Source organism: Pogona vitticeps, chromosome 3 (assembly GCF_051106095.1).
Source record: "Pogona vitticeps strain Pit_001003342236 chromosome 3, PviZW2.1, whole genome shotgun sequence".
Classification (NCBI taxonomy): Eukaryota; Metazoa; Chordata; class Lepidosauria; order Squamata; family Agamidae; genus Pogona; species Pogona vitticeps.
The window spans coordinates 191,993,808-192,006,701 of NC_135785.1; the positions used below are offsets into that span (position 1 = coordinate 191,993,808).

General features: G+C 38.2%; 1 protein-coding gene across 9 annotated transcripts in view; it reads right to left on the minus strand.

The window, feature by feature from the left end:
- Positions 1-2,266: 2,266 nt before the first annotated feature.
- TAB3 (TGF-beta activated kinase 1 (MAP3K7) binding protein 3) overlaps positions 2,267-12,894 on the minus strand; it is a 28,437-nt gene continuing 17,809 nt past the window's right edge. For 6 of the 9 annotated variants that reach the window (XM_020791000.3, XM_072994260.2, XM_020791002.3 and 3 more), the window contains 4 exons: positions 7,659-7,819; positions 5,936-6,029; positions 4,605-4,688; positions 2,267-2,894 (listed from right to left, as the gene is read on the minus strand). In XM_020791000.3, coding sequence (XP_020646659.3) covers positions 2,719-2,894; positions 4,605-4,688; positions 5,936-6,029; positions 7,659-7,819 — 515 coding nt within the window. In that variant the 3' untranslated portion in view covers positions 2,267-2,718. The remainder of the gene's footprint in view (positions 2,895-4,604; positions 4,689-5,935; positions 6,030-7,658; positions 7,820-12,894) is intronic. The other 3 variants (XM_078390468.1, XM_020791005.3, XM_020791004.3) reach the window with 3 other exon arrangements.

A 12,894-nucleotide genomic window follows, 5' to 3' on the forward strand; every position in this document is an offset into this window, starting at 1 on the left:
GTTAAATATAAAACAGGCATTTATAAACAGAAGTATTTTGGAGAGCATCCAAATATGTTGCTTGATTACTACGGGAAAGGGAAAGATCAGATATTAAAAAGTAGTGCATTTTAAAAATTCATGATGGCCTCAAAAATTCCACCATTGAGATGTGCACATTCCAAAGTTGTATATGTTGCAGTGCATTTTTATATCAAGCAATATAAAGGGGTGGAATATTAATGACATTTTTAATGTAATGAACATTTTCTATGGCATAAACCATAAATCCACACTGAATGGAGTCCCATATTTCTAAGTGGCTTCCAAAAACAAAGTGATATTTAACATTCATATATAACTTACAAATTAGATTTAATTTTGTTGCTATCATCAGCATTAGAGCATGAAAGGTATTTACAGGTAAACATGTACAAGTTTTTTTGCACAATCAATAAGAGACAGTAACTGATTAAAGTGGTTTTCCCTTCTTTGAATCAATATGATCACTTGCACCCATCTTCACCATCAAAAGCAAATGATTTTATCTTCTACTCTAGTAACTGTGGACAAAAGGAAGTGGATCTTCACAACAATGATCCATGTATAAGACTACACAGTATTGTGGTGCATGTATTTGAACATTCCTGACTATGCTCAATGGGGCAATCCATATATGCAGAGCATTCCTTACTTGGAAAAACAGAACAGGAAAGCCACCTGTGCACAGATCAAAGACATGATGGGCATTTTGACTCCAGAGAGCACACACTAAAAAGACAGACTGTACCCTGAACGAATAGGATGCATGCAGTAGTTCTAACTCATCTCTTACCAACCAAAACTCTTCTGGTCATCTTTCAAACATGGTACTTCTGCTGTTTGCTTGATTACTATAATTTCACTGCAGTGCTGTACAAATAAGTGCCAAAAAGGAACTTATGTTCAAAAAAGGCAAAAGTATTAATATATGAGTGTGAGGACATGGGACTAATGATATCTAAAAAGCAAAATAATTTATCTAAAGTACTAATTTCTCTCTATCCCCCCCAATTTTTCAAAACGGAGGAATTGTGTAATTTGACTTTTACTTGGGGCAACAGAATGCTTAAAATTTCCTTCAGACATTCATAGGTCATATTTGTAACAGCATACAAATCAGAAAATCTCTCAATACCAATTTCTTTAATTTCACTGTGGTTTGTGCTATTTCATGTTAAACAGCTTCTGTGGAATTTTAATGGATGAAGTTATACTTCAGTATCACATGAGATAAATTCCACTTGGGATGGCAAATTCGTATAATCTCACATACCAATCAATAAAAGAAACATGTGGGCAAGGAAAATGTGAAACACTCCTGTATACAAACATTGCAAAAAATGTGGGGTAACAAAATTTGAACGTGTAAGAAATTATACATGGTGTCCCAGGGGGAAGAAACACCCTGACTGTTCTTGCATAACTTTATTTCATAATAACTGAAATCCTAAATCAAGAAACCTTCACAAAGAGTGCTTTATTTCAGCAACTTAAAGCACTCAAATCAAACAACTTTTTATATTAGATCCATAAACGTACCTGTACAATTCTACTTTTTTTGTATTTGTGTCCATTAACTGATCAAATTGAACAAGAAACGCAGTGTGCAACATTTCAAGATCCACCACTCATATTAGTTAATACAGGCTGGTTTATTGACAATGTGCAAATAAACCTTTATTGAAGAGCTAACATCGATTACTAGTTTTCAGCTAAATCAGAATGGGGGCACAAGTACCTTCTGTGCTGTAAACATCATGAATTCTTCACATAATTGGAAGCTGAAAGGCCTAAGGAGCAGGGTGCAAACATTTCTCATATATAATGATGGCTGAGCTCAAGTCTTCCAAAGGTAGTTTGGAACAGTTCTGCATTTGGCATATATCCGCTCTACTGTCATCACACACAATTTTAAGGGAACATTGTTTATAAAAAGCATACTTTTTAGCTTCAAAACACAAAGGCCTAATAAAAGCATGCAGCACTATTTTCTTCTTCTGTAATATGGTATAATTAGTTAATTACCAGTGTTAACAAGACTTGGTGAGTGCTGTACAAGCAAAAGGGATTGTAAAATCACCTCTGATTGTACTCTATAAATAAGGCTCATACAGTACTTCTCCCTCCTCACCATGATTCGCAACTTCAACACAGCAATTGTGTGGACTTAAATTACCCTGAAAAAAAGCAGCATTTAAGAATACCCTTTTTTGCTCTATGATTCCCCCACCCACCCACCCCGTTCTTTTTCAGTAGTTTACAATCTGGAAGCACAGGGAGCCTCTCTTTCCCAGCTTGCTGTGGCCAGATTATCAGCTCTGGTTCTTCACAGTTTGTCTGGATACCTGTAACACTTCACACAATGTTAACAGTTCAATGCTTATAAAAATATATATAACGGCTACTACCCAGCAAATGTAATTACAAGGGCTAGAACAGCAGCAATCACCTGCTTTCCTGTATACATTCTTCTCAGAGGGAATCCATTTTGGATTTGTGATATCCTTTCAGCCTTGCTCACACTGAGGGATAAGAGTATTTTCCTCAAACTAGCGCAGTATGAGCAGCAGGAGTATCTCCCTTATAATATGAAAATGATTGGCTGCCAAATGCTTGCTAGATCGACTGCAAGGCACCCCCCATTTCCTTCTGTGGTTGTATGCTTGAGAGCCCATTTTTAATCCAAGCAGTATGGATTCAAGCATACCGCGGCATTTCACACTGTTCACAGCGATTCAGTGCTGGGTGATTCAAAAATGTACAGCTGTCACAATTCCATGGTGATCCTTCAAAGTCTTCATCTCTTGGTTGTGATCGCAAAGCTTGCTTGGAGTTGCTCTGACGGTCTACAGAGAATGATTTTCTTTTAAAATCTATATTTTTAAATGTACAAAAATCATGAATCATAATACCGATGATATCATAGCAGAAGGTTGAGATTTCTATATTTTTCTAAACAGGTTCTATTTTTGGCATTATATTTTATTTTTGTTTCTAATAAGGGCAACAATACACAACATAGTGCTATTATATGAATTGTATTTTTAAAATACATTTTAAGTTTAAACTTTTCATGATCATGGCAGATCGTATTTTATCTGCCAGATATATTTGATGGTTGAATCAGTAGCAAGCCAACAAACAAGTATACTAATGTATGGGTTAAAATCCAAAACTAGTATTTATTCGTAATTTCTTCACAAAATACCTAGAACAGTTTCTTCCCCATTAGCTAGTGCTTTTACAGTACTAAGAAACTGAATGTGTAGGAAAGTATGCATGGATATACTATGTCTTCTAGAAGGATAAACTATACAACATCAGCATTTAAAGAGCTGAGAGGGTATATGTCAGGGAAGTTAAGAACAACACCATCAAAAAGACAGACACTATTAAAGGTCTAGACTCTAAGAAGGGTCACACAACATGAAACAGTCAAAACTGAAATATCAGGGCATCCATCCTCTTCAGGAATTAATGTTCCCATTAGCAGAAAATAACTGAGAGTTCCGATGATAATGGGAATAGAAAAATCCTTGAAACACAGCTACTACACAGCACCAGTGGAGACAGATAATACTGGCAGAATGTCATTCCTAGATAGTGGCAGTAATCTTCACACTAACTTTCATTAGGTATTTTGTTGAAGAAGGCAAAAGTAAATAACTTCTGATTACCTGTCTCTAAAAAAAGCCAATGATGAGACAATCTACAATGATACAAGAAACAGTGCTGAAAGATGAGACTCTCAGCTCACAGGACAATTTATTAGCTATTGGAGAAGAGGATAAGGACAAAAATAAAAAAATTCTGTCACTAATAAAGGAACTCAGTTAACGCCTAAAGGACATGTTGTTGCTTACGTGCACAGAGGCAAAAAGAAAGTCTTATCATGTACAAAGCATATAACTTGGATTATGAAGGGTGTATTTATAAGTAAATATAAGCTTGAAGCTGTACCAAAAGCAACTTTGGCAACAAGGCAATTGACAGTTGCCCCACATCACTCCTGTCACTCATATTCAGGATCTCATTTGCATGAGCCTATGAGAGGAATAGAGGGGCGGAGTCAGTAGATATAAGAAGGTTTGGCAGGAGATGAAGGGGAGAGTTATAGAACTTGCAGGGAAAGAGAGAGAGATAGGGAGATAGTGAGAACAGATGCTATTAGAGATAAGCTGGTCAAGATAAATAGATAGAGCAGGTCTTGACTGGTTATGTTGCAAGATATATGACATTTTAATGATTTGATTGTATGCACTGAATAAAGAACATCTGTGATTCTGATTAAATTTGATACACTTCAATAAATAAGTTCTGTTGACAGTAACCAGGCAAGTGTCTGACTAAAGTTCTGTATATATTGTGGATAAAGGAAATCCACTGGTGGCAGTGAGGAAAAGAGAGATTGGTATCTGCTGGTGGGATGACATAGCTGGAGCCCTTTGTTTGGGGAAACAAGCAGGCACCACGTGGTAAACGTCATGAGATAAACAGTACAATGAAATTCGCCTTTCTAACATAAAAATTAATCAGTGCAAATATATTAAATACTAAATCTTGAAATTTTTCTGGAGACTCACCTTTTTTCCATGGCTTTGGTGGCACAACAGGACCAGGCTCTATATGGTCATAAAAATTGCTTGTGGCTTTCGGGTCAAAATTCCCTATTAATATGAATCAGAAAAGCATGCCTCCTTTAGAACAATTAAGCCAATAAAGAAGATCCAGAAGATCCTAACTTTAGTTAAAGCTGCATGCTTTCAGAAAGAGAGACAATGGTAGTCCATACTTTTTTCACAAGTCTTACTCTGTACTGTCCTAATATGATGTCTCCATGTTTTAGAGTTTGTTTCGTTTACAGTGAAGAATCTCTGGTACTTTGATAACCTAAATTAAGATCAAAATTCAGTTCTCTGGAATACTGTCAGAAGAAGTTTTTACAAATCTGTCTTTAAAAAACAACAACAACAACAACTTCTGCCCTTCCTTTCATAAGCAAAATTGAAAGAAAACAGAGTTATCTAGCTTTTATTCTATTCCAATGATAGTACAGGTCACTAATATGTAAGAAATCACTTACATTTGCATACCCCAGTCACAGACATACCCAAAAGGACTGTGCTTTTTGGTGGCAGTAGCTTTGGGATTGGGAAACACTGAAGGTGCTATTTTAGGGTAGTTTCCTGCTTCTCAAGGACCTTTGTGCTATGTAGTCTTTTCCCAAGCTGAATATAAATTGGCCAGTAGGATTGGCTGGGACGGGAGAACCAGTTCCCAGAGGACCTGGAAGGATATAAGGCGCTGTTCTGCACAGTACGTAGAAGCCAATTTGTTTTCGACCTTTCTCTCTCCCCACCCCTCCTTCAAAGACCTTTAGTTATCATTTGATTGGTTCAACTGGCTTAATTGGTTAGATTGTTCTGATTGGCTTGGATTACACTTGTAGCTAATTTTGTTCCAACTTTTGTTAGTGGTGGTTCTGAAGCGTGAAGGCAGATCCAGATAGGAGAGTGAGGACCCCATAGCTGTGGGACTCCTCAAGTTGTCCCTTTACAGGGTGAAAAGACTCCATGCATGCCCAATACAGGGGCTGTTACATACTTTCTACCTCCTTAAGGACTGACAGGACCATTCAGTGGCTTATGCCCATGTGATTAACCCCAAGTCTGTCCCCATGATTGGCATCAGATGCTGACTAATATGGCTAATACAGGATCTATCCTCTATGCTAGCACCACAGACATCTGATAGCTGTAACCAATAAAGTTGTAGCTCATCTTAATCCCAGCCACGTTGTGTGAGAGTATGGCTATTTCAGTATTCTGGCCCAGGAGCCATCCATCAGGCTCACCAATAAATACAGTTCCAAAAAAGTACATGATGATAAAGAAATGTATCAAAAACTACATACCTCTAGATTGAAGAAGGTCAATTTCTTTCTGTGTACAGTCAACATTTATCTGGAGCTGCCTGTTCATGCTTCTCAATCTGGTCATTTCCTCAGGCTAGGAAAGAGAACCAAAAATAGCAAATGGAAGGAAAGTCAGCATAACTATCTTGGTTAAAGTATGCACACAAATAAATGAAATGAAATGTAAATCCATTAATTCCACTATCACTAACTCTTACCTCTAGGCAGATGCAATTACATAGTATGTGGGCTCAATGACAACAGTTTTATTAAACTAAAAATCAATATTTTCATTATTATAACGGCAACATTTTTTCTCTGAGAAAAGTATAATTTACAAGTGAGAAACCTACTTCAAATCAGGATTTAACTGCTAGTTTAAATAATTTTAAAGGGATGTGATGGCACTGTGGGTTAAACCACAGAAGCCTCTATGCTGCAAGGTCAGAAGACCAGCAGTTGTAAGATGGATTCCACACAACAAAGTGAGCTCCCGTCACTTCTCCCAGCTCCTGCCACCCTAGCAGTTTGAAAGCATGCAAATGCAAGTAGATAAATAGGTACTACCACGGTGGGAAGATAACAGCACTCCATGCCTAACTGGCACTGGCCATGTGACCATGGAAACTGTCTATGGACAAACACTGGTTCTATGGCTTGGAAACAGGGATGAGCACCGCCCCCTAGAGTCGGACACGACTGGACTAAATGTCAAAGGGAACCTTTACCTTTAATAATTTTGATTTAAAATCTAACCATCTTTCAGACTCAAGAGATCAGAAAAGGGAGCTTTAACGCCATCTAAGTAGTACAGTTCTCAGGCTCTTCAGGATACATACCAAGATAGTTAAACATGTTTTGAACCAGAGTAGTGTAGATGTGCTTTAAATTATAAATAATTAGCCTGCTCGTAGGCACCTGCATAAAGCTCTTGAAGAAAACCATTGTTTTCAAATAATTCATCCTGCATCTATTGCTCAAACCCAAAGCAACATTTAGTTTCTGAAATCTGTTTAAGAAACAAATATTCCTTATCAGAAAACAGCAATCAAGTCAGCAAAACATGAAGTACGACAATATTGAAAGACATGATCCTGAAAACCTCACTGCAGACAGTAGGCTTGTAAAATTTAAATCTAATGACATCTCCCTTCCATCTTTCTTTCTTTCTTTCTTTCTTCTAAACCACAACAATTCATTTACTAGAACAACAAAGTCTCTTTTACTGTCTTGGTCTTTGAAAGCATTTTAGAATCAGAGTTCCTTATTTCCAGGTGATGACAATACAGTATGCAACATCACACTATCTGGCATGAGGAAGAGCATGGAACAACATTGAGTTGATGAAGGGGACTGGTAAGTTGAACCTTATTATGCAGTATGCAGTACAGCTAGATATAAATTTTGATATGCAAGTCTTCCATTAAAATCTGATAGCCAGAGTCCTACTCAGTAAAATTAAACACAGAAGGGCAATTGCATAGTTCTTCCTTCCTGGCTTGCCATCTGGGATCTAATTAGATTCACTTCTGTTTCCTTGACCTGAGGCAGCAGAGGACCATAACAATCAAACAACAACTTAGGTAGTGCACTTGTACAAATATCTACTTTCACTGTGCAAATCCAGGAGGATTCTGGCCTCTATGCAAATCTTTCTCTCAAGAAGAGAAAAACAAGATTCTAATATAACTATCATTTTTAAAACAAAACCCTACCTACTTACTGTTGGGATAGAGGTTGTACAACTCACTCTTCTCAGTCGCCTTTGCATGAGATCATGTTCCATGCCATTCACTTCACTTTTAAGTTTCTCCAGCTCCTCATTTTCAAGCTTCAGTTCCTTTGCTAGCCTCTCCATCCTTGCACGTTGGTGTAACAGCAAGGCTAGTATATTATAGGGAAGAAAGTCAGTGCCATACACAAAAATGAGAACCCATCTTGTATTTTCAGTATATATGTACACAAGTGACCCTTTTAAGAACAGAAAGTGACCATAAACATGCAGTGTAGAAGAGATGCTTCATGCCAATGGAACTATTAACTGCAGACGTAAAATTCTTCCACCATAAACATCATTATTTTAGACAGTAACTTGAAGATATTACCATTTCTGGCCACTGCTTCTTTTTTTTGTTCTTTGTCCACTCAAAAATAAAAAGGCACCTGTACAAGGAGAAAGCTTCTCAGGATGAAATGGCAACCTAATTATTTCAACAGTGCACTGGCAAGACAGAAGGCACAAGACAGTAGAACACAAAATATTCTCTCCAACTTCTGATTACTAAAGTCACTTGATACAATTAAATGTATTACAACAGCAAATGCATTTAAAAGATGCTTTTGCCCTTTTCAAAAAGTAGCTTTTATCTGTAGACTATAAAACCGCTCAAAGTTAAAATTAATGAACTCCAAGAGACTAGGCTTGCAGTAGGACAGATTAGTTAACAGAAGTTTCACATAAAAAGATTCACTCCTCCTTGTTCAACCCCTTAATATTGCATTTTAGAGCTACTCCTTTGGTGTTACAGGACTTTCTTTATTTATATTTATTTATTCGATTTCTTCACAACTTGTCTTTTCTTCCTGTAGAAAAAATTAAGAGAACTTTCAAACAAAATAGCTCGTAATTGCTAGGGAGAGAAGTACTCGATATGCAGAGAAACAAACTGCATGAAAAAGAGCAAGACAGACTTTTCGTGAGAATTTTCTGAAGACATGCCCATCCTGCTTTTTTCATCTGGCTTCACTAATGCAGTTTGCTGTTCAAAAGAGACAAGCAACACTTTTGCTGTACTAGAAATGCAGAGTGCTGTTTTTGCTGTTCGTAGCATCACATTAGCTGCCTTTAGGGGGAAACTAGACAATGGGCTGCTAGCCAAATGGACAGCACTCAACTCCTTGACAGATCAGACGCAGCGGACAGCAATCTGTTTCACCTCCTGACAATCTGGTGAGGGAAGTGCAGGAGAAATTGTGTAGTTCAAGCACAGCTGCAACATGGGAGTCTGTCAGTGTTGACATTCTTGACTATCCCATCCAATCTGATGCTGAAGTGTTCTGAATTTTGTGCTACTTAAATACAAGGTGAACATATTTAAAGAAGTCCAGTGAATGGAGTGGCATAACACCACACTGCACTTTATTTCCTTTCAAAAGACTTTAGTGTGAATGGCTACTATTACTACTAGCAATAGGACTAAGTTGGTGCTGCCTTTGACACAGCTCTTTCAAGGTAACTTACAAATAATATTAATAAAACAAATTTGTAATATTTGTTTTAATGATACATGGCCAAACAGCCCGGAAAACCCAGAACCACAATCAGATCCTGACCATGAAAGCCTTCGAGAACAAATTTGTAATACTTTAAATAAAAATAAGTGTAGCAACTAAAGTCCCATCAGTATCTTTTTCCATAAGGCTGCTAGCAGTAGATCATAGAATAACAGAATCATAGAAAAGAGAAATTGGAAGGGGCCTACAAAGCCACCAAGTCCAACTCCCTGCTTCTATACATGAACAGAAAGAGATGATTCCAGCTGAAATAGAAATAGATGCCTGTTATCCTCCTTAATCTTTTGAAGGAAGATAGTAGATAACCATGTGAAGGGGGTTCACATGGTTATCACATTTGCCTGCCTCTCCCTCTCCATCATCTGGACTGGCTCCCATCAGGTGGAAGATGCCAAAGTTAATATATGCTGATGATTCACTAATAAAATATATTACATCTTGTGGAAAGGGACAGAGTAGCAAAGTAGGTACTATACAAACCAGTTCACTTTGCATGTTAGTGTTAACAAGTGCACAGAGAAGGGTAAGAGCACAATTCAACTTCTTTTTGGTTAAAAGTATCTGGAATATGTGAGTAGAACCAAAGGCTCCTGTGTATAAAAATTATACTGAACCATGGAAATACTGAACCAAGAGTGGGGGAGAATGCAAAATAAAGGCACCGTAAGTGTATTCGCTGGAGAATTCAGCTTCCAAAGAATCTCGTGGCAGAAAAGAAAATTTCTAGTCCTACTCATGTTTACTCAGAAGCACGTCTCACTGTGAATTACAATACACATTTTAAGTCTTTCTAACACACACACAAACACACCACACACACACACACAATTGTCCATAATAATTACTGTTGAAATCCCTGCCTTAATCCATAACTAGTGGGAATAAAATAAGATAGGCAACTAGCATTACAGTAATGTATGCAAACCTCCCCCCCCCAAAAAAAGCAAAGAGGCGTAAGAGGAATACATGCTGCAAAAATTCAAATTGCATTTCAATTTACATTTAGTATATACTATGCTTGGTTCAAAATTGGGAAAGGAGTACGACAAGGCTGTATATTGTCCCCCTGCTTATTCAACTTATATGCAGAATACATCATGCAAAAGGCTGGACTGGAGGAATCCCAAGCCGGAATTAAGACTGCCAGAAGAAATATCAACAACCTCTGATATGCAGATGATACCACTCTGATGGCAGAAAGTGAGGAGGAATTAAGGAACCTAGTAATGAGGGTGAAAGAGGAGAGTGCAAAAAACGGTCTGAAACTCAACATCAAAAAAACTAAGATCATGGCCACTGGTCCCATCACCTCCTGGCAAATAAAAGGGGAAGATATGGAGACAGTGACAGATTTTACTTTCTTGGGCTCCATAATCACTGCAGATGGAGACAGCAGCCACGAAATTAAAAGACGCCTGCTTCTTGGGAGGAAAGTGATGACAAACGTTGACAGCATCCTAAAAAGCAGAGACATCACCTTGCCAACAAAAGTCCGCATAGTCAAAGCTATGGTTTTCCCTGTAGTGATGTATGGAAGTGAGAGCTGGACCATAAAGAAAGCAGACCGCTGAAGAACTGATGCCTTTGAATTGTGGTGCTGGAGGAGGCTCTTGAGAGTCCCCTGGACTGCAAGGAGATCAAACCTATCAATTCTAAAGGAAATCAACCCTGAGTGCTCACTGGAAGGACAGATCCTGAAGCTGAGGCTCCAATACTTTGGCCATCTCATGAGAAGAGAAGACTCCTTGGAAAAGACCTTGATGTTAGGAAAGTGTGAAGGCAAGAGGAGAAGGGGACGACAGAGGATGAGATGGTTGGACAATGTCATCAAAGCTACCAGAATGAAATTGACACAACTCCGGGAGGCAGTGGAAGATAGGAGGGCCTGGCATGCTCTGGTCCATGGAGTCACGAAGAGTCGGAAACGACTAAACGATGATATATTATGCACAGTCCTGCACATCCCCAGAGTCAGAAAATACATAGTCTGCCCATGCATCAGTTGTTGAGACATATGGGAAGTTGGTGGCCCTCCATGTTGCTGTTTTGCACCTCCCATTGTCCCTGACCACTAGAATGGAGGTTAGTGCTTCCATTGAAATTAATGGAGTAACTTACGTAATAATGATTTGAGTCCTATTGATTTCAGCAGAAACTAAGCCAACTAACTCACCTTGCATTTAACAGTGTTTTGTTGCTCAGACATTTCCAGCGACATTATATTATCACTTGTAGCTCCTCTTGCTTATTATAGAAAACATATGAAACATTTGCATTTATGTCAAATGCCATCTGTCCTAGTATCATCAACCTGCCTACCTGACAGCAATATTTCAAAAGTTCCTGCGAAAATGTTTTGCTGTTGAACCATCTGAGACTTCTTAGCTGGACTTAGCATTGCAGATAAAAAACATTTAATTATTACAGTGAACTACCCATATGTATTGGACCATAAAGAAAGCAGACTGCCAAAGAATTGATGCCTTTGAATTGTGGTGGTGAAGGAGGCTCTTGAGAGTCCCCTGGACTGCAAGGAGAACAAACCTATCAATTCTAAAGGAAATCAACCCTGAGTGCTCACTGGAAGGACAGATCCTGAAGCTGAGGCTCCAGTACTCTGGCCATCTCATGAGAAGAGAAGACTTCTTGGAAAAGACCTTGATGTTAGGAAAGTGTGACGGCAAGAGGAGAAGGGGATGACAGAGGTTGAGATGGCTGGACAGTGTCTGCGAAGCAACCAACATGAAATTGACACAACTCCGGGAGGCAGTGGAAGATAGGAGGGCCTGGCGTGCTCTGGTCCATGGGGTCACGAAGAGTCAGACACGACTAAATGACGACGACGACCCATATGTATGAATACACCACATTATGTTTAAAACATCTGCAAATTGTCCTGAGACTGCAAGACATAGTAATGTTGCCAAAACCATGCAGAAATATATCTAGAGCAGTATTAAACTTAGTTCAAGACTGCAAGACTCGCCACTTCCTGTGCTTACTGCACTGTCAGCGTGCAATAATCTCAACAGACCCATCCCCAAGTGCCCCACCAAGTGAGGCAGGTTGGATTGATACTAGCTGAAGGCCCCTTCGGTACACTCTGGCTATAGAAAAAGCTCGCCAAAAGCTCTTCAGGTGTTTTATTATCTTTTAGGACCAATTAGTCATCTTACTGTTTTCTAAGCCTTTTAACCTAATGTTTAAAATTTGATTTAATTTTTATTCTCCAAACTAAACTTTATATAGCATATATTAATGCCACTTTTATTTACTTTTAACTTGTTTGCACTGCAAACATTATATTTACTGAGGCCTACAAGTGTTGGAAGTCAGTCACAACCAGAAATCCTTTATATCCCTTTCAATGTGGTCATTTTACTGAAAATATCACAGGCCTTCTGGAGGCAAATTAAGTGGTTCCTCAATAACTGAGGTATGATCCTTGTGATTTCCAGTTTAAGTACATTGTTAAGAAATTTGCTTCCTGTTTGGTAGAAAGCAAATATTAGTTCCAACAGTTTTTCTGTGCAAGCTGGAAAAATAAAGGTTATCATCCATTCAGAAATTTTAAATAAATGTATTTAATAGATTTATTTTTCTTATTTTTATTTCTCAATGTCCTACTTTAATAAGGCAACTCTTGTGTGGTTTTACTAACGTGT